This window comes from Phasianus colchicus, chromosome 6 (assembly GCF_987193195.1).
Source record: "Phasianus colchicus chromosome 6, bPhaCol1.hap1.1, whole genome shotgun sequence".
Lineage (NCBI taxonomy): Eukaryota > Metazoa > Chordata > Aves > Galliformes > Phasianidae > Phasianus > Phasianus colchicus.
In genome coordinates this window covers 52710681-52732115 of record NC_143441.1, presented here as the reverse complement: position 1 = coordinate 52732115, position 21435 = coordinate 52710681, and the positions used below count along the sequence as shown (strand labels likewise).

Below are 21435 nucleotides of genomic sequence, written 5' to 3'. Positions count from 1 at the left end.
CTCAAGTTGATGCTAGGTTACTAGTGCTGTGTTTCACCTCTAATTTGGGACAGAAAAATAAAGTCTGGCAAACCCCTTCCTGAAAGCTTGCCAGGCTGTGATCTGATTCTGCTTAGCAGCTTCCTGCTCACCATGTGCTCCCATTCTCCCCCTGGTTTCCCTGCAGTACGTTGGTGCTCCCGTGGCCTACATCCAGCAGATCTTTGTGAAAGCCACCGTCTCCCCATGGCAGAAGAACTTCCTTGCTGTGGATGTCTTTCGTTCACCGCTGTCCCGCGTCTTCCAGCTGGTGGAAGAGATTCGGAACCATGCCCTGAGGGACAGGTAAGCACTGCTTGTTAAGGCTGTGTGAAAGGCAGAACTGCACACATCCATCTTCTCAGTTATGGCCTGTTGAGTCTGATCATCAGCTTTGAATTTGTTTGATTCTTAAAATTGTTGCTGGTCACAGCAGTCCTGCATGTGCAGCACTTTGGCTTTTGTGCTTACCTATCCTTTAGCCTGTGTTAAATGCCAGGAACCCTCCACTTACAGCCTTAGGCTGAGAGGTCAGGAATGGTCCTTCAAGGTTACCTTTCTACAGCAGATATTACTGCCATATAATCCTTTCCATAAGCATGCAAGATTCGTATTAAAGCAGGTTCACTTGATGCCGCCGTGTCTATTGTGAAACTCCTCTACAATTTCACATGATCAGGATCTTTCTCCTGGCTTTCCACTTTATCTGTGTTCAGGGCCAGTTTATACCTGCTTGTTTTTCTCCTGACACAGCATTTGTGCAAAAATAGCTCTGCTCTGCTTCCAGATATTTGCAGGGAAAACTCATTCTCCCCAACCCAAATCCTTGGTTGTTAAACTAGGCATAGGAAACTCGTGGCTCACACTGGGAAGGTGGCTCTGGTTTCATTTGGTTGCACTGGTTGCTTTTTTCCACACGCTCTTCTCAATGTTTCTTCCCTCAACATGGGAGATGAGGACTGCACGCACACAGAGTTCTCAATGAAGTCTCTCTTTGTTCCTTATTTTCCCTGGAAATCCCTTCTCTGAATGCAGTTAGGTTGCAGGTCCTGGCTGATCGCATCAGCACTGCATGTTGTTCGGGTGGTTGGTTGGCATCTCCACCTCCATCCTTCTTTCTCTCATTTCCAGCTGATGAGCTGGAAATACAGCAGAAAGTCATTTTAGTCCCCGAGTGCATGGGGATTTTGCACTGTCAAGAGAAATGAGATTAAATGTAACCCAGCCCTTGCATTGCCTACTTCAGATACTCTGTTCCCTTCTGTGCTAGCAGCGCATCTTTATTTGGTGTTCTTCACAAATGTTGGTGTATCTTGCTCCAAGGTTAGCAGTAAAAACACGAAACAGCACTGGTTCTGAGCTGCCTGTGAAAAGTTCCACTCTGCTTTCTCCAGAAGCCTTTCAGCAGCCCCACGACTGCTTTCCTGTTAACTTTGTTCTAAACTGCATTACAGTCTTTGTGCCAGCTTCTGTCTTTCCTGTGAACTAATCTGTAGATGTCAAGGGAAAGTTTTTCACTGAGAGAGTGCTGAGGTGCTGGAACAGCTGCCCAGAGAGGCTGTGGATGCCCCGTCCATCCCTGCAGGTGTTCAGGGCCAGGTTGGATGGGGCCCTGGGCAGCCTGGGCTGCTGTGAAATGTGGAGGTTGGTGGCCCTGCATTGGTGGGGGGTTGGAGCTTCGTGATCCTTGAGGTCCTTCCAACCCAGGCCATTCTGTGATTCTGTGATACCAGTTTCATACATGTTAATTAGCTTCTTTTTGCCTCTTTTTCTTGTAAAATGTTTTCCTCTGAGTTATAAGTTCTTATTTGCTGTCAAGTTCTTGGCTGGGTTTGCTTTCTAAGGGCAGAGAGGCTTCCTGACTTTTCCTTCTAAGCTCAGTGAGAATAATGATGGTGAGAGCAGGCAGCGTGGTGAGCTTGGAGTCTTTGATCATCTCCTGGCTTTCTTCATTCTTTGTCCTCTAATTCACATGGCTGGGGAACACGTACTCTTTGTTCATTACAAACTTCCCTGGCAGCATTCTCCACTGCTTCCTTTCTGAGCGCTCACTTTCCCACTCTACCTGATGGCTTGTCCTTTTTTAAGAACCAATCCGTGTGAGTTAGCTGTCTGCTTTCTCTCTGATAATATTTAGAAATGCCACTCATGCTGTTAAATATAGAGCTCTTTGCTTCTGGCTCACAAAGCCTTGGCGTTCTTTCTGTTTCCAGTTCATCTCTTTCTCTATCATATGTTTAATTTTAGATAGCAATCTTTATGTAGTTGCCAGTTACAAGTCAGAAACAACTTCCTCCTGCTGTGTGTGCTGTCTGCTCGTTATCCCCCTTTGTGTGCTGCCCTTGATGAGGCAGTATGGGGGCAGAACCAGCCTTACACAAAAGGCAAGGCAGTGACTTAGGCCTTTGGACCTGAGCCTTGGGATATGGGCTCCCATTTGGTGGCAGGCTGGGGATTTCCAGAAGCTTTGAGATAAATCCTGAAATGACCTCAGAACCCATTGTCCATTTCCTTCTCATCATCTGTTCTTATCAGTATCAAAGTTAAGCACAGGTCATTTTCTTGCTACGAAATAAAGCATTCTTTGATACTGACACACGAGGTGGGACAGAAGCAGCAGCAGGTTGCTGACAACTGGATGGGAAACACAAAGTGATTCTATTTTCATTATTCTTGGTACGGATCTCTGCACCTACAGTGCTGGGCACAAGGGCCAGATGCATTCACTTCATAAATGAGAACTCTCACAGGCTTGTGTGCAGTGTGAACTGTTGTCTCTGTTATGTTTCAGAGTTCATTAAAGCCTAAATATAAAACAACAGCATTCTTACTTCTGAATCATAGAATGGCCTGGGTTGCAAAGGAGCACAATGCTCATCCAGTTCCAACCCCCTGCTGTGTGCAGGTCGCCAACCAGCAGCCCAGGCTGCCCAGAGCCACATCCAGCCTGGCCTTGAATGCCTGCAGGGATGGGGCATCCACAGCCTCCTTGGGCAACCTGTTCCAGTGCGAAAGGCATCACTGCATCAGTTCTTTTGGATTCTCTCTTGGAAAGCTTCTGTTCTTATAAGCACAGTATTGCCTGATGTTAATTTGACAGCTGTGGCTTTTCCTGCCCTGCACTGATATGGATTCTGAAGGGGTTGTTTGCAAAGCCATAACTCGATCACTGTTGGTTGGGTTCCATGTCTTTAATGGAACAGAATCACAGAATGGCCAGGGTTGGAAGGGACCTCAAGGATCACGAAGCTCCAACCCCCACCAATGCAGGGCCACCAACCTCCACATTTCACAGCAGCCCAGGCTGCCCAGGGCCCCATCCAACCTGGCCTTGAACACCTCAGGGATGGACGGGGCATCCACAGCCTCTCTGGGCAGCTGTTCCAGCACCTCACCACTCTCTCTGTAAAGAATTTCCCCCTTCTCCTTGTCGTTGTGTAAAAAGTCCTCAAGGGAAGGCACTGTAAAACAGGACTCTGACTGATTTGTCTTCTAGAGCACTTTTCTCTGTTATCCTTGGCTGGAGCTGGGGAAAGTTGTTCTCCAGAGCCTAAAATTGGCCTTTGTTAAATAGCCTCTTCTGTGCAAACACCACAGATGGCCCATATGGTGTTGAGGGAGGTGTTCTCTTCTGGATCAGCAGCTCTGGCTTGTCTGGCCAAACGTTGTGCTGATAGGTTGTAACTGAGCCCTCCCAGTCAGGTGCTGTTGGAAGCCCAGGCTGAGTCTCTCCTGAATTACTGCTGGATAAGGAACTGTGTAACTGTGTCACAACCCCAGGTTCCACGTCACACCTGATGTTGGTGTTACAGCTCCATTCATATCTGAACCTGTGAGGCATTTGCTACTCCATGCAGTACAGAGCAATGCTGAAAACAATTTGCACAGTTGCAGATGTTGAATCCTTTGTGTGTTTTAGAGCAGTCCCACCTCAGGCAGGCTAACAAGTATTCCTGTGTATGCCCCATTCAACATATGTGCAAAGAAGTGGAAGAGTTTGAGGTCTTTTAAGAGGAATTTCAGGGAGCCAGCTTCTCTGTGGACTGAAGAGCAGTGCCTTAAATGTGGAACTGAAAACTGGCATCTCAGATGAGCAGGGAAAGCTATGAGGCCAGAGAGTATGCAGAGAAATGACGATGATGTTCTGGAGATTGCATCCCTGTCACAGTGAGGTCCTGGTCCACAGCCCTTGATCCTTGGTTATCAGACAAGGCAGTGCAGGTCCTTGGGTTGTTCATCTCAGAGGTTTTGCCTTTTGTCTGTGAGAGCTGCACCATTTGCAGCGGTGTCTGATCTTTGTCTGCATTTCAGCTCTGGTGTCAGAAGCCTGGAGGAGGTTTGCCTTCAGGTAACAGACCTCCTTCCTGGCCTCAAGAAGCTGCGCAATCTGCTCCCCGAGCACGGCTGCCTGCTGCTGTCTCCAGGGAACTTCTGGCAGAACGATCGAGAGCGATTCAACGCTGACCCAGATATCATCAAAACCATCCACCAGCATGAACCAAAGACTCTGCAGACGTCAGCTACTCTCAAAGGTAAGAGGCTGAAGTGCCAAAGAAGCTGTGAGAGATGTCTGCAGCTTGCACTGCTGATTGTCCTTGCTATCTCCAGTATCTAGATTGCTGCTAATACCACATTGGGTGGCATACTCTTACTCACAACATCCAGAATGAAGCTACCAAATATATTTCATCGCTTGCTTCATACCCATGTTTGAAGTCCTTTCTTTATTTGTGGAAAGCAGATCATTCCACTCAGTGAACCTCCTTTCTATAGGTGTAAGAATAACAGGCAAGTTGTTTGAGCTTTTGTTCCTGTTACTCTGTGTGCACAAAGCTTTTTCCCTCGTGCTATTGTCTGTTCCATTCAGTGCCTGTCTCCTTGTGACAGATAAGCCAGCGTTCATCCTGCTCCCTTTGTGCTTTCGCTGATATGTGGGCCCATGTGAACCTAATGAGGTTCAACACAGCAAAGCACAAGGTGCTGCACTTGTGTTGGAGTAATCCCAGATACATATACAGATGGGAGAAGAGCTCCTTGAGAGCAGCCGGGCTGAGAAGGACCTGGGGGTCCTGGTGGATGAAACACTGTGAGCCAGCAGTGTGTGCACACAGCCCAGAAAGTCAATGGTATCCTGGGCTGCATCAGCAGAGGGGTGGCCAGCAGGGACAGGGAGGTGATTGTCCCTCTCTGCTCTGCCCTCATAGGGCCCCATCTGCAGCACTGCATCCAGGTCTGGAGCCCCCAGTACAAGAAAGACAGGGAGCTGTTGGAGAGGGTCCAGAGGAGCCACAAAGATGATCAGGGGCTGCAGCACCTCCACTACAAAGACAGGCTGAGGGAGCTGGGCTTGTTCAGCATGGAGAAGAGAAGGCTGCGGGGTGAATCATTGCAGCCTTCAGCACCTAAAGGGAGCCTACAGACAGGAGGGGAGTCAGCTCTTGGGAAGGGGAGATAACAGCAGGACAGGGGGAAATGGTTTGAATTGAGGGAGGGCAGATTTCAGTTGGATGTGAGGGGGAAGTTGTTTGCTGTGAGAGTGGTGAGGTGCTGGAACAGCTGCCCAGAGAGGCTGTGGATGCCCCGTCCATCCCTGAGGTGTTCAAGGCCAGGTTGGATGGGGCCCTGGACAATCTAATCTAATACTTGATCTAATGGCAGCAGGGGGTTGGAGCTTCGTGATCCTTGAGGTCCCTTCCAACCCAGGGCAGTCTCTGATTCCATGATAGTTGCCTGCATGTGTCTCTGTGTGCTGTTGTAGGGCCATGATCTCACTGGGATCAGAGAGATGAGGGGCAGCTCACAGCACTGCAGCACTGCTGGGGATGGATGCAGGCTCTTCTGGAAGGATGGGCTGGGAGCTGAGGGGAGCTCTGCTTTGTGTGAGGGAGCATCTGGAACACATGGAGCCTTGCTTAGGAGGAGGTGACGAGCTAGCTGAGATGTCTCAGGGGTTAGGATTAGAGGGCAGACCACTGTCTCTATCATTTATTTCCCTGCATCAGACATTTATACACATCAACAGTATCTCAACAAAGCACTGAGAAGGTGTTTCCTATCAGAGCACTATATCTAACTCAGAATTTTTCACTACAAACGTTCTCACGTCCATCTTGTTTGCCTGTTTTTCTGTTATCCTAACATTCATGACCCACACTGTGTTTTTACAGATCTGTTGTTTGGACTCCCTGGGAAATACAGTGGGGTGAACCTGTACAACAGGAGGCGAGTGGTGTCATACACTGTCACACTGGGTCTCCAGCGATATGATGCCAGGTAGGGAGCTCTGGCTGTGCTGTTTTATTGTTAGGAAACCCGTTCTTGTGTCTTGGAAAGCTTGCTGGTTTTTTTTTTTTTTTTTTTTTTTTCCCCTATTCTGATTATTGCTGTGCTTTTGTTTAGTCTCCATTTCCTTACGCTTTGGAGTATTTTGGGGTCCTCTGGAGGTGCTGTAGAAAAGCAGGGTGCTCTTCTGGGGAGAAATGAAATACTGTCAGCACTTGGGTTCCTTCTAAAAAACAGTAGGTATCATACCCAAAGCTGGCACTGAGAGTTCCTCTGATGATGGCTTCATCTGCACACGGAGCTGTCAGTTGTAGCAGCCAAGACCCAGTAGGTCTGCTTTGACCCAGTTCTGGTGCACAGAGCTGGAGTGCTTTGCTTTCCAGTAAGCACTAATTCAGCTGGTACCGACTGTGAAACCCCCGTGGCAGTGTTGGCAAAGCTGGTTTGGCTTGAGCAAACCTGAGGATGAAACAATCTGCTCAGTGCTGCATAGAATTCCCCAGGGAATGCCTGGGACACAACTGGCAGCACAGCAGCCAAACCTGTGCCCATCCAAGAGCCCTTCAGCCTCAAGGACTGACACGTAGAAGCTGTAATTACTTAAAATGTAGGGGATGTTTGAGCCTGAGGATGTTCTGCTCCCCAGGGCCAAGGATTTTGATGACGACCCTTACTTTAAATAGTTTTGCTGAATCTTCACAGTTATCTTTGAAGCTTTACAGAAATGAAGGTGTGGGAGATAGATAGCCACAGTGCAGATGTGCTGAGTGTAGTTTGGGCCCCGGAGGAGCAGAGTTAGCAGTCAGACCCAGCGAGAGCTGTGTTTGGTAAATATCTATGAATCTGTGGAGCTTCTTGTCATTTGAACTCATCGAGCTCCTGCTTGGAATTGCTTGCTGGCTGTTTGGTGCTGTGTCAATAACAGCCTGCTCACTTCTCTCCCCCCAGGTTCCTCAGCAGCCTCCGTTCTCGCCTCAAGCTGCTGCATCCCAGTCCAAACTGCACGCTGCGGGAGGACAGCATCGTTCACGTGCACTTCAAGGAGGAGATTGGCATTGCTGAGCTCATCCCCCTCGTCACCACCTACATTATACTCTTCGCTTACATCTACTTCTCCACACGTAGGTTTGTGGGGTGGAGGGCCCTGAGGGGAGAGCAAGCTAGTAAGCCACCTGCACAGCCTCCAGCTGAGCATTGAAGGCTGTGGGGTACACTTCCCCCGTCCATAGCACTGCCATAGCACTGCAGTTCCCTCCTGTTTCAGCAGCAGAGCTGATGCTGATGTTTGGCCATGGAGGATTTGCAGCCTTGCTGATCTGGTTTCTACTCACTGGTTCCTTTCAGCCAACGTGTTGTTATTCTTTGTGATATCTTCTGAGCTATTCAATGTCTTACATAGCTTAAGTGCCATAGTAGTGATGCTTTTTACAATTTGGACAGACTGATTTGTGGTCATACAAATGAAATACATGTGGTTTTAGACCTTATTAGCCATACTTAAGTTCCTTTTCTCATGCCCCAGCAGTGCTGTACTGGAACTGGTATGAGCTGCAAGCCAAGTGCTGTCCTCTGTCCCATCCTTGTGAGTGTTCTTACACAGTGGGAGTTTTGGGATCTGTGTTTCAGACACTGACCCTGAGCTGTCACCAGCTCTGGGCTGCAGGCTGGTAAATACCTGCTGCCATAGATCAGGATGAGGATCTCTTCCCCTTGATTTGTACTAGCATGTCATTTTCTTTTGCCTGGTAATGGAGCTTTGCGTTCTGTTTTTCAGGGAAGATTGACATGGTGAAATCGAAATGGGGTCTGGCTCTGGCAGCTGTCGTGACGGTGCTCAGCTCTCTGCTTATGTCAGTTGGGCTGTGCACACTGTTTGGTTTGACACCTACTCTTAATGGAGGGTAAGTTTCCAGCACCAAACCTCTTCCTAAACAAGGGCAGATGGAGGTGAAATCATTTGAAAACAGCTGTCTGATGTTTAGTCATTGAGTATTTTTCATCTAAGGTTATGTTATTTTGTTTACTGATACTGCTGTGTAAAATTATCAGCAGACCCCTCCTGAGTTGAAGGGCCGTGTATTTTTTTCTGTCCAGCAACAAGACCTTGCTATGTCACAGTGCTCCCAGAGATGCCTCGGTGCTGAGCAATTGCCTCTTCAGCCTCAAGCAGAAGGAATTGGCTGGGCAAGGTCTTATTCATGAGCATGATTTCCTGGCAGTGGACTAGGCACCCACATACCTTTCTCCTGCAGTGACTTGTCTTAGCATCCAGAAAGACTTACTGCTTTTTCTCTGGCTGGCTTCATTACATTTTGCTGGGAAAAAGTGTGGAAAGGTGTCAGAACTGACCTGCATTGTCTGCCTGCTGGCCAGCATGAGTGAGTGTGCACCCATTGCTGATCTCTGGCAGCATCTCTTCTGGCTGGGGTTGCTGTGGGTGCTCAGACTTTTGATGTGATTATTACCACTCGTGTTTGTGTCGAGAGCACCTGAGAACCCAATTAAAGCTCAATTCAGAATCTTGATTTTCAGACCCCTTCCCTAAGTAGTTGAGGAATTACTCATCATTTTTCTTCCCATTTCTCCTTCCAGCTGCATGCTGCTGAAACAATTCAGGTCTGACCAGGAGGGAGGTTTCTCAGTGCTGGTAGTAGTTTACTACCAGCCAGACCAAGAGAGGGGAATTCCTCCCCAAGAAACCTAAAAGAGCTATGAATAATTGACTTCAGAAATGGAAATATTTGTTCCCTTTTTTACCTCTGTGGTAATTAGGAGACTTAATTATGGATCAGGATGAGCTGTACAAATAGAGCAGATAGGATCCATGGGGAGTTTATGCTTTTAACTCAACCTACAACACAGTATTTGGATGCAGATGTATGAGTGGTTTAACCTGGTTTTGGTTAGCACAGTGACCAAGGCCTTTGTGTCCTGTTAGCCTTACAGTTGTCACACTTAAGGGCTAAACTATTCCTTAATTAATGCAGTCCTTGTTTCTTAAAGTAGCTTTCCTGCAAAAATTCTTTGCCTTAAAATGATTGCATGCACAACTTCCTTTGGAGTTCAAGCTCAACTGTTGGAAGCTTCATTCCTGCAACACTTCATAAATGCTGTTTAATTAGATGGAGGATGCTTGGATTCTGTGGTTCTGAGGACACTGGGCTTTCATTGACTTCTGGTGGCTCTGGCAAGGTGGCCTTTGGCAGGTTGATGCTGCTGGTGTAGGTAAATACCATGCAGCACTGTGGTGGGTGCACTTTTGTAGGGATGGATCCCACAGGGGATCTGTTTCCTCTCCTGAGTGAGCATCACCATCCCAAAGCACACTGAGCCTTGCCTTGTCAGCTCTTAAATGCTCATCATTTTCTGTTCTTGGCAGCTGCCTGAGGTGGGATCGTGCTGAGAGCATGGAAGATGTGAGGTGAAAGTAGGATTGCAGACTGCATGGAAGATGGGTTGGGACTGCAGGTGCCAAAAAGATCCTTTGACCTGTCCTGGATTGCCCAGTCAGAATCTTCCTTCTTGTTGTCTGCTTCCTGACTGGGCAGTGTTGGTGGTGTCACCACACCAGGTGGTATCATGCTAGGATTTGCCCAGCCTCAGGCTGCAGTCAGACTGCCGTGGTTAGACTTTGGTCTGACTTATACCCTTTTTTATCCATTTTGACTCCAGCAGAGCCTTGTGGATGTGGGTGTGTTTGTTTTAATGCCACCTGCACTCATGATAAGCCCTTTTCCCTCACCTGTTTTTGTAAGGTACTGAAATGAAGCTCGTTGCTTAGAGATCAGTATTGATTTTTTACTATCGTATGATACATAAACCAGACCTTAATCATTATCAGTCATCTTTTATCTTTCTTTGATGGCTTTTCCTTGTCTTACAGCATAGTTCAAATATTAATGAAATAAAATAATTATAGATAAGATAGACGTTAATCTCATATTACAGAAAAGAAAATTCAGCGGAGGTCAGTGATGTGATCTGTCCAGGATTTGAGGCTGAACTGAGGCAGAATGCTTGGAGATCAGTGAGAGAGGCTGGTACGTGAGAGCTGGAGGGCTGGAAAGGCCTCTGATTGTAGAGGATAAGTGACCACACCACCAGCTGCCATCTCGACTAGATTAGAGCAGTCACAATCTCAGATGATGACCCACTGCTCCCTGTTCACTGCTGCTGTTTGCAGGGTGTGACAGCTTGTATCTGACCTGCACAGCCTTGCGTTGCTCTGCAGGAGAAGCTCATGCTGGATTGCCCTTAAGCTGCTTGTCGTCTGCAATGAAAAATGCTGACTCTTCGAGGACTATTTCAGCTCTTAATCTGCGCCTAATAATTAATTATCTTCAGCAATCGAAGCAGCTGTTGAAGCAGGGTGTAGTTGAGAGTTGTGGATTTCCTCTGCCAGGTTTGTGCTGCCTTCCAAAGGCTCATTGCAAGCAAGGCAAGGCAGGTCTGCTCTGTCTTGCAGGGCTGGGTGTGAGGACAGGACTCTGCAGGTACTCTGCAAGGCTTTTGGGCAGCCTGCTCTGCACATCTGTGCTGTGCTGTGCAGCACACCTCTCCCTCCTGGTTGTCTCATTCCCTTCATTCAGCAGTTTCCATCCCTATGGATTCCAAAGAGATTTTCTCACTGTGTTCTGTCCTGAACCACTGCTTGGAGGAGTGACACAGGTTATGAACTGAAAATGCCTTTAGATAAAGGCAGAACTGAGTACTTGCTGCATTTTAGATTCTGTGACATGTCCAAGGAGCCCCTGAGCGTCCTACATGTGTTTGTATTCTGTCACTTTATATGGGAACTCACATCCTGTGCAGGTCGTGGACTGGAGATGGAGGGAGTGACACATTGCACAGCCACTGATAGAGCTGGCATTCAGATAGGAATCCTGAAGGTTTCATGGGTTTCGTGTGTGTTTTTTCAGTAATCCTTCTTTGAATGGAGCTCTTGCTGTTTCAGCTTGCCATTTGTTGAAGGAATTGGAAGGAACTAGCTGAGTTAGCAATGTTTCCAGGCAGGTGTTTTTCCCCATTGACCTTGTAAGGTACAAGCTGATGGCAGCTGCCTGCCTGCAAATTCTGCTGAGCTGCAGGCAGCTGAAAACAGCATTGGGAAGGTGGTTTCTGGTAGTGGCAGGAGGCAGGTGTGCTCCTGAAGCCTGGTGTTTAGCTGTCTGAGCTGTCAGCGAGTTGGACAGGGGTGAGGATGCATGCACACAGCCTTTGGGTCTGCACAGAGCAGCACAGCACACACCTATTCCCCTCCAGAAGCACTTTTGCTTAAATTTAGCTGGAGGGAGACGAAGAGATTTATCATCTGCCTTGTTCTGGCATGGAACAGCTTTTTTTTTCCCCCGACTGATCTGAACTGTAAGTAATTAAAAGAGAGAAAAAAAGTCTCAATGATGTCCTTGAGCACTTGTTCTCTTCTGAACATATCCTGAAGGGCAAAACCACAGCAGTACACATTCCTGAGCTGTGGGTACCAACTGTCCCTGGGAGGATTGGTTGGTGTGCAGTTCCTCTGTACATCACATTCTGTGCTGTGTGGTGGCTTCTAAGCAATCTGCTCCTTGGTGGTGGGACAGGACTCTGACCTGCACACTGCAGTGATGTTCATGGTCCATCTTTGTCACTGAGCCTCTTTGTCCTACGTGTCCTACGACTCTTTGAGGGAGAAGAAAGAAGAGATTTGGCCGAGAGCAGTGGGTGGTTTTTCCTGCCTTTGGCTCTGGGGTGTTTGCAGTTTAGCCTGCGTTCTTCCATTATTTTCACGAAAGATTTCATTCTCAGTTCTGTTCCTGTACCCTTTAGAGAGATATTTCCATACTTGGTTGTTGTCATTGGCCTGGAGAACGTGTTGGTCCTCACCAAGTCTGTTGTCTCTACGCCCGTTGACCTGGAAGTGAAGCTCCGCATCGCCCAAGGTATGCAGCCTGCATGGGATCACAGGGCACAGAATGCCTTGGGTTGGAAGGGACCCCAGGGATCATCAAGATCCAACCCCCCTGCTGAAGGCAGGGCCCCCAACCTCCACAATTAATGCCAAACCAGGAAGGGTGGAAGGCTGCTGAGAGAGAAAAAGTAGGGTAATGCTGGGTCTGGGAGGTGGGGAGTGATCTTAGCTGTGCTCTGTAGTGGAAACAAGCTCTGTTTGTGTTGAGTGTGAACTGGGAGTTGAATCCCAATGGTCTGTCTTAGTATTTTTGTTATTTCCATAAACTATTGTAAGCCTGTAATTGTGAGCACTACTTTTTACAGTTCTTGGGTGAAGCATTGGCTAAATAGGGTTAAAAAAAGTGTTGGTAAGGGAGAGCTGCATCCCCTGGTGAGGATATTTAGTTCCTTTTCCTTTTGTCATGGATACTGTAAGCACAGTCCACAGTTCTTCTTCAGTTCTGCTGATTATGTGAGAAAATGATCTGCTCTGCAGCTGCATGAGGACTGGTGTGTGCTCAAACCACAGCTAAATGGGGTTTGCAAACTTAACAAGTATTTCTAAGCATTAGAAGTCCTTAGAGCTGGAAGGGACCTCTGAAGGCCATCTAGTCCAGCTCCCCTGCAGTGCACAGGGACAGCACAGCTCCATCAGGGCTCAGGGCCTGATCCAGCCTGGCCTTGGAAGTCTGCAGGGCTGGGGCATCCACCGCATCTCTGGACAACCTGTGCCAGTGCCTCACTGGCGCCCTCATCATCAGGTGGATTAATGATAACCCATCTGATAAGGGGACACTGGAGTGCACAGGGCAGTTATTTGACTTGTAAGTAGATATCCAAGACAAGTCCCATGAATTTTAGCCTAAAAGTGCCCTTTTTTGTCTGTTGGGTAAAGGCGCTGAATGCAGCAGGCAGTCCTTTAAGCTGTGCCTGTTCACCTGCAAGCAGCCTCCTAACCTCTCTGTGCATGTTATTTCCCCAGGTTTGAGCAATGAGAGCTGGTCAATTATGAAGAACATGGCCACAGAGCTCGGGATCATCCTGATTGGGTATTTCACCCTTGTCCCAGCCATCCAGGTGAGTGTGGCTGATCAGTTTGAGCACACAGGAGGGAGGCTTGTAGTCAGTACAAGAATTTAGTGTGTAATACTTTGCATTAGCTGTTCAGGAGCACCTGGCTGCTTCTCAGGGCTTCATGGTGAGGAAGGGAGGAATCAGTGCCACAGCAGGAATGTGTCTTGGGAGCTGCCACAGGAAAGGCAGTGGTGCCTTTAGTTCAGTCAGTGCCAGGCACCTGCTTCTCCTTGTGGCAGCTGCATGTAAACAGCATTGTCCCTGGGGACATCTGAGTGTGGGCTGCCATTTGGGCCACACGTGGTTCTGAGAATGGCCAGCAAATACCTTCTGCTGGGAGCCTCAGTGCTCACAGTCCAGATTTGGATGCATTGCAGACGTGTCTGTAGTGATGCTGTTGTCCAAGGTTACGTGTGCAGCAGGTTGTATAGGAAGAGGAGTACGATTTTTCAGTGCCAGTTGATACAACTGGGATCAGGAAGTTTGTCCTTGTTTTGCATTTATTTCCTGGCCTAAGGGAATGCTATCCAACACAGCAACCCTTGTTTTCTGTGGCTTTGCTGTCCTTGTGATGGCTGCAGCTCCCTGCCATTGGGTCCCACCAGCAGTGAGGATGAAATGCAGGCACGCTCATCTACAACATGCATATACGTACTCTCAGCCACACAGATTAAGACAGAAACACTCAGCACCCTGCAAGGCCAAACAGCTGCATCCCACAGTTCCTCACAGTTCCTCAGCCTGCCTCTCAGGAGCAGGAGGACAACAAGAGAGGAGCTACGCTGGAATTCCCCAGGCAACCTCTGGCCACACGTTGTGCCCTAATTTTTGTGTGTGAAGCTGATTTGCAGACACCAGCAGGGTTCATCCTTTGGGTCTAAACTGGGCTCATTCATTTGCCATGTCCTTCTTTCACTTCACTGTGGAGGAGCCTGTGGGGTGCAGTGATTACAGGAGACAAATGGGAATGAGGCAGAGCCATGGAGCTGTGTAGAAGCACAGGAAGAAGTGACACTGTTCTCACATCCACATGCACTCCTGTTCTTTACAGCGTTTTGAGCTGTGTGCTGACGTCCATTCTTTGCTCTCTGTGCCTTTCCTTGGCTGCTTGTTTTCTCACAGCAAGAATCTCACAGGGATGCTGGCTGTCTGCTGTGTGCCCCTTACCTGAGTGTGTCCCTGGGAGTGAAGGACACTGTGCTCTATTGTGTTGCACAGACCAAGGAATCCTGCAGGAAGAGAGCCAGGCTGCATAAATCTAACAGGGACCTTTGCTCTGTGCTGTCAGAGGAGCTGCTGGGATCACCAGGTCCTGTTTGCAGGGAATGACAGAAGAGCTGGAGGCCCAGGGATTGTAACGAGACCCCCATTCTCCTTGCAGTGTGCCGGTGGAGGTGCTGAGCTGCTGCAAGGTGCTCTGAGAGCCCCTGCTGTGTTCTTCTCTTGGCCACTCCTTTGTTCTGAAGCTCACACACTAATCCTGCACTCTCTGAAATTGGTTTGGGTTTTGCCATAGGGTGGGCAGTATCCAAGTATAAGAAGATTTCTGATTTCCAGGGCTAGCAGTTTCAGATATCTCTAATCCTAAGTGGAATAAGTGGAGGTATTAACAGAATTAATGTCTCTATATGCAGAGCTTGCCTTTTGTGGAATCTGTTTGCTGAGGTCTGCGTGCATTCCAGATGGATGTTGCTTTCCCTCTGCTTTTCTCCTTTGCAGAGGAACCTGTGTTGTGTTTTCACCCCTCCACTTCCAAAACTTTGTGTCAAATGTTGAAGAAGGGATCAGAGAGAATTCAGAATCCTCTTCGTGCTGTTTGTGCTGGAGGCATGGGGAGGGCTGGGCAGCTGACCTGCTGGGTTCTCTCTTTCATATTGCACTGATTCTCAGATAACAAGCAGCTGATTGCTTATGTTTCAGGAACAGTTTGAACAGGATGGGGAGGCTCCAAGGTTTGTTCGGAGGTTTGGGGTGGCTTGTCAGGCTGTTTGCATTTCACTGTGCTTCTGCTGGCCTCCAGCATTATTGCAGGGAGCTGGGGCAGAGCTGGGCAAGAGGAGGGCAGTAGAAATGCATCTTTCTGGCCTCTCTCCTTCCCCCCAGGGGCTGTGCCCTGGCACAGTGCCACAGCTGGGGCAGCAGCAGGGATGTGCCAGCTCTGCTCTGCAGCTGAGGGCTGGAGTCCTCAATCTGCTCTTTAGTCTGAGGTTTTCGTGGAATCAGAGAACAGTTTGAGTCGGAAGGGACCCTTAAAGGCCGTGTTGTCCAAATCCCTGCAGTGCACAGGGACACCCACAGCTCCACCAGTGCTCACAGCCCATCCCCTGACTGTGGGTGTCTGCAGGGATGGGGCACTGCAACACCATCTCTCACTGCAACCTGTGCAGCACTCACCACCCTCACTGTACAAAACTTCTTTCTTCCGTAAGTCTAAATCTCCCCTCTTTTAGATTGAAGCCATTTCCCCTTGCCCTGCCACACAGACCCTGCTGCAGTCAGTCCCCTTCCCTCTTACAGCCCCTTCAGGTACTGAAGGCTGCTCTCAGCTCTCCCTGCAGCCTTCCCTCCTCCAGCTGCACAGCCCCAGCTCTGCCAGCCTGTTTGCACTTGTGATGCATGCTGTTCTCTTGCTCTCTTCACATTTACGAGGTCTTGTTTGGGTCCTGACAGGTCCTGACAGAAATTCCTACCTCCAAGGGGAACAAAGCTCCTCAAAAATGCTTGAATTTGGTGTCGCTGTGAAGTTTAAAATGTAGAGTGGGAGAGGGGATGGCAGCACTGGTGGGAATCAGAAATGTGTGTTGGTTTTATAGAGGTGGTTTGAGAGCTGTTAGTGCTGCTGGGTGCCCTTGCTGTGCTTCTCATCCTTACTTCTGCAGTGACATCTGCTGGGGAAATGGAGCATTGCGGGAGGATTAGAAAACACTTTCGCAGGTGTTTGTCGTGTAATTGATATTTAGACATCAAATAGTGGGTATGGGGCTTCTCCATAGCCTGGTCTAGTATTAAATGTGGAGGCTGGTGGCTCTGCATGTGGCAGAGGGGTTGGAGATTCCTGATCCTTCAGGTCCCTTCCAACCCTGGCTGTTCTGTGATTCCCCAGGGCTGCAGGACTGGAACTTACCCATCAGATAAGGACTAACCAAGCATGTGGTTTAACTGGAGCCCTAAGGAATGGCTGCAGATCATACAGTGCCTTTGGTGATCTTCCTCTGGGGAGTGACTGTACCCCACATGGGCTCTCCTGGGGGAGGTTTAAATAAGAAGGAAAGCTTATTGGTGATCCTGGTCATAGGATTTGTCAGTAAAATAAACTCAGGCCCGTGCTCTGGGCAGGGGTTTGCTGAGTTGCCTTTTCCTGAAGCTGAAATGTTTATCACTACCTCTGTAGCTCTCTGCCACAGCTAATGCCTGTGTTGTGCTGCAGGAGTTCTGCCTCTTCGCTGTGGTCGGCCTGGTGTCTGACTTCTTTCTGCAGATGCTCTTCTTCACTACGGTGCTGTCCATCGACATTCGCCGCATGGAGGTAAGGAGGGGCCTTAGAATGGATTTCTGCTTTGGGTCTTCCTTCTCTGCTGGTGTGGAGGGACTAAAGGAAGCATAGCTGGTGGGTTTTGTTCTCTTAGGCATTAAGGATTGGGTGGTAGAAGCTCTGGGGCAGGGCTCGTTTGGTTACACATGTGGGATTGGGGGCAGGACGTGGGGGGGTGGGTGCCGTCAGGTATATAAACATGCAGAGTTTGGATAAATGGGCTGGAAGGAGAGCTGGGCACAGGCAGGTGACCACAGGAGTGTGAAAAAGAGCGTGTGTGCCAGGGAGAAACCGGGCCAGACTGACTGGAGAGTGCGTGTGGGAGCTCAGAGCCAGCACTCATCCAGTCCAGGTGAGCGTGGATGACTGACTGCACCACCATCACACCACTGCTTCTCCCTTGGCAGCTCGCCGACCTGAACAAACGGTTGCCAGCAGAGGCCTGCCTGCCCCCAGCAAAGCCTGCCAGCCGCTCGCAGCGCTACGAGAGGCAGCCAGCAGTGAGGCCTGCAACCCCACACACCATCACCCTGCAGCCATCGTCCTTCAGGAACCTGCGCCTGCCAAAGAGGCTGAGGGTCATCTACTTCTTTGCCAGGACCCGCCTGGCCCAGAGACTCATCATGGTAGGCTGCAGGCTGGTGTCTGATATCCTGCTGGGCACTGAGCCAACCCGAATGGGCTTCCAAGGGAAAGGGGAAAAAGAGAAGCTGAGTGTTTGGAGAAGAAAAGGCTCCAGGGAGACATCGTTGTGGCCTTCCAGTGTGTGCTTCCAGGGAGCCTATAGACAGAAGGGGAACGGCAGTTTGTGGGGGTGGATGGTGATAGGATGAGGGGGAATGGTTTTAAACTGAGACAGGGGAGGTTTGGGTTGGATGTGAGGAGGAAGTCTTTCAGCCAGAGGGTGGTGAGGCACTGGAACAGGTTGCCCAAGGAGGCTGTGGATGCCCCATCCCTGCAGGCATCCAAGGCCAGGCTGGATGTGGCTCTGGGCAGCCTGGGCTGCTGGTTGGTGACCTGCACACAGCAGGGGGTTGGAACTGGGTGAGCATTGTGCTCCTTTGCAACCCAGGCCATTCTGTGATTCTATGATTTTCGTGCATCTTTGTTCCCTTGCAAGACTTAGGTTTCCCCATGGTAAATAATTCAGGAGCAGCTTCTCTAAGAACATCCCGCTGCATACAGTAGCCTCAGGGCTTTGTGTTTGCACAGAGTGTGCGTGGTAGCAGACAAGTTCCTGATATTTGCTTTGAGAGGCTTTTATATGAGCAGATCTTGAAGCACTGTGAAAGTGGAGAGAAAAGATATTTACAGAGCAAAAGCCCCATTTGTTCCTGCAGACAGTGTGGAATAAAGGCATGGAGATATTTCTCCATGAAAGAGAGAAATATCGTTCCCTTATATATATATATTATATATATATATACTATTTTATATTATTATATATATATATATGTTCCCTTTTACAGGTGTGATTGCAGTGGTTACACTGCACTGCACCTACTTGTCCTCTGCATCACAGGTCTGCATGTCTGTAATGCAAACAGTGCAGACTGCATTCCTTGGCTCTGCAAAGCCCAGCCTGTTGCTGCTAGCTAGCACTGATGGCAGCTGGTGCACAGTCTGAGAGGCATGGCTGTGCCACGTGTTGCAGGGTTAAAGCAGAACCCTGCTCTGAGCCTCCCCAGCACTGTCTGAGGATGGCAGATGTGCTGATCTCAGCCGTCAGTGAGAAATCTCTTCCCTGCTGTGCATTAGAGTGAGCCAAGTGGAGCTCCTACCATCAGGATGAGTCAGATAGCTCCCAGAAAAGCAGTGCTCAGATTTGCTGTGTTCTGTGCAACCTCTCCCCATCTTCTTAAAGGATAAGTGTCTGGGGTAAGAATGCCACCGAGGGCTGGGATGTACTGATCAGCTCAGCCAGCTCACAGGGCAGGAGGGCTGCATGCAGGGCCATGCACTGAGTGCCGTGTCTCTTTCCTCACGGTGCAGGCTGGGACAGTGATCTGGATTGGAATCCTGGTTTATACGGATCCTGCCGGTCTCCGCACCTACCTCACATCACAGGTCACTGAACAGAGCCCTCTGGGTGAACCAGGCCTGCCTCCTATGCCCGTTCCTGGAGGGGTCCTTCCTGCTGGAGACCCCAAGATTGATCTCTCCGTCTTCCCATCGGACCCCATACAGCTGTCAGAGAACCAAACCCAGCAGCGCGAGCAGCAGGCGGGGTTGGAGACCCTGGGCAGGCTGGAGACAAACCAGCACAGTTGGGCCCAAGGACCAGAAGGCAAAGGGAACGGGCAGACGGAGCTGGGAACTGAAGCAGAGGTCACCTGGGGAGCAGAGGATGAAGAGATTTGGAGGAAGCTTTCCTTCAGGCACTGGCCATCCCTCTTCAGCTATTACAACATCACTCTGGCCAAGAGGTGGGTAGGCTGGCTCCTCCAGCTGCTGGGCAGTGGTAGCGAGCTGTCCAGGGCTGCCTGTCTGAGAATGGGGGTTGTGTTTCTCTCTTGTGCTCTTGGGCGTATTGCTTGCTCTTTGCCTTCATCCCACGTGTTGTATTTTTGGGAGAAGATGTTTAGAATTCTGTAAAACGAGGTATGGTTGTGTGTATGTGGTGGGGATGATACGTCAGGAATAGAGTCAGTTGAGTTGAAGAAATGCTGACAGCTTGGCCTGCACTGTACGGGAAACTGTGATCATTTTATCTCTACTTAAATCAATGTGATCCATCTGAGGTCAACAGCAACATGTTGCGCTGCGGGCAGCCTGCCTTGGCTGCTGAGGAGAAGAGCTGAGGGTAACAAGAAGATAACCCAGCTGGGCTTTTGTGTCTTTTTGTGCTTGGTGACACTTAAGCTCTCCTCATCTCCATCCCTTCAGGTACATCAGCATCCTTCCAGCAATCCCAGTCACGCTGTACCTGAACCCACAGGAGGCCTTGGAAGTGAGGCACCCCCAGGAGGCCAACCGCTACCAGCCCTTCTTGTCCTCCAGTGGGGGGAAGTTGAATGCTGAAGCTCAGCCCGACCAGACGTCATCCAGGCTGCAAGGACACCGGGATGTCACCCTTTACAAGTAAAAGAGGCCTTGCTGCAGCCTCCTGACCATCCTTAACTCCTTTGAGACACGGGTTGCTCTTTGGCTGTGGGGAAAAAAGGAAAACAATAAGATACACGTCGAGCTTCAGTGCAAAATCCTGTAACACTCAGGGCACTGCAGCTCTGCTAACAGCCCGAAATTCATCCTTGCACTGCTTTCCTCAGCTGAGCTCCTCAGCGGGATGTGTTGCGTGTGGCACATTGCACGCATTGCTGCTGCTGGTGTGCAGTTTGTGTCAGTGTACGTGGATGGCTGCGGGCAAACAGTGTGCAAACACACGCGTGCAAGTGTTCACTGCCACATCCTGAGCGTTGTGCAGTGAGTCGTGCACCTTGAAGTTTAAACTGTGATACGTTTTAACTGGGTGGTTTTAACAGTGATGTGAGAAGTGTTCCTGCTGGCGCTGCTCATTATGGGGTGTACTGCTGGGGAGCAGGGATACTCAGCTTTGGGAATAGATGCTGTGACTCAGCAGTGCTTTATTGGGTGTTACATAAAACTCCAGCAAAGAACTTCCCTTCCTACTGAGAAAAAGCTCTCAGAGGAGCCCCCAGCTCTCCATCCCAGTCTGTGTTCTGCCTTTGTTCAGCACTCCTGATGTTACTCTGATCCCCAGCTCATGTTTTTCTTTCTGTCCTACTGCTGTGTGCTCTTCTTCTAGAAAAGCCTGAAAATCTCTTTAAAATCAACATTTTCCTATAAAAATACCCTTCGTTTTCCAGAAATCACTGTAGAATCATAGAATCACAGAATGGCTCGGGTTGGGGGTGCCCTCAGAGCTCACCATGTTCCAGCCCCCTGCTCAGGCAGTGCAGCCAGCTGCTCAGCCAGGCACTGGATCAAACGTGTACCTTGCTGCAAACCCCCTCATCTGAAGAATTTAGACCAGCAGCACTCGTCATACCTCCGGTGTATTCTAACAGAGCAGGAATGACCAGCTGGACCTTTGTCTCACCTGGTGTCTCTTTGTGCCTGCACAGGGTGGCTGCGCTGGGCCTGGCCTCGGGCATTCTCCTGGTCCTGCTGCTCTTCTGCCTCTACCGACTGTTGTGCCCCAAGAACTACGGGCAGAACGGGCTGTCACACAGCAGGAGGAGGAGGGGGGACCTGCCCTGTGATGACTATGGTTACTCCCCCCCCGAGACCGAGATCGTCCCCCTGGTTCTCAGGGGTCACCTCATGGTACGTTAGATGGGTGGTTGTTAGGAGACTTTTTTAATCTCTTTGGTGTGTTGAAACTACAGCCTTGCTGGAGGACAGGCCTTGGTGTAATGCAGCCTTGGGGGCTGACAGCAGGGGTGAATTCTGTGCAGATAAATCAGGGCGAGCTTTTTGCCATCGCTGTTATTCCATCCCTTTGTATGCAGCTGCTGGCTGACGGGCTGTGCTGATCCAGCCTTCCTTGCTGGGGCAGCTGTAGATCCCTGATATGTAATGCCTACTGAATCTTTTTTTTTATTTAATGCTAGTGGATAAGTGTGAGCTGTTAAATA

At 49.4% G+C, this 21435-nt stretch overlaps 1 protein-coding gene across 3 annotated transcripts in view; it reads left to right on the top strand.

Annotated features, from left to right (window-relative positions):
- The window catches only part of SCAP (SREBF chaperone), a 57270-nt gene that overhangs the window by 28401 nt on the left and 7434 nt on the right, over positions 1-21435 (top strand). For 2 of the 3 annotated variants that reach the window (XM_031608271.2, XM_031608270.2), the window contains 12 exons: positions 167-324; positions 4330-4550; positions 6186-6291; positions 7249-7421; positions 8075-8201; positions 12109-12221; positions 13214-13308; positions 16733-16831; positions 17245-17463; positions 18830-19263; positions 19724-19918; positions 20923-21124. In XM_031608271.2, coding sequence (XP_031464131.2) covers positions 167-324; positions 4330-4550; positions 6186-6291; positions 7249-7421; positions 8075-8201; positions 12109-12221; positions 13214-13308; positions 16733-16831; positions 17245-17463; positions 18830-19263; positions 19724-19918; positions 20923-21124 — 2142 coding nt within the window. The remainder of the gene's footprint in view (positions 1-166; positions 325-4329; positions 4551-6185; positions 6292-7248; positions 7422-8074; positions 8202-12108; positions 12222-13213; positions 13309-16732; positions 16832-17244; positions 17464-18829; positions 19264-19723; positions 19919-20922; positions 21125-21435) is intronic. The other variant, XM_031608272.2, reaches the window with a different exon arrangement.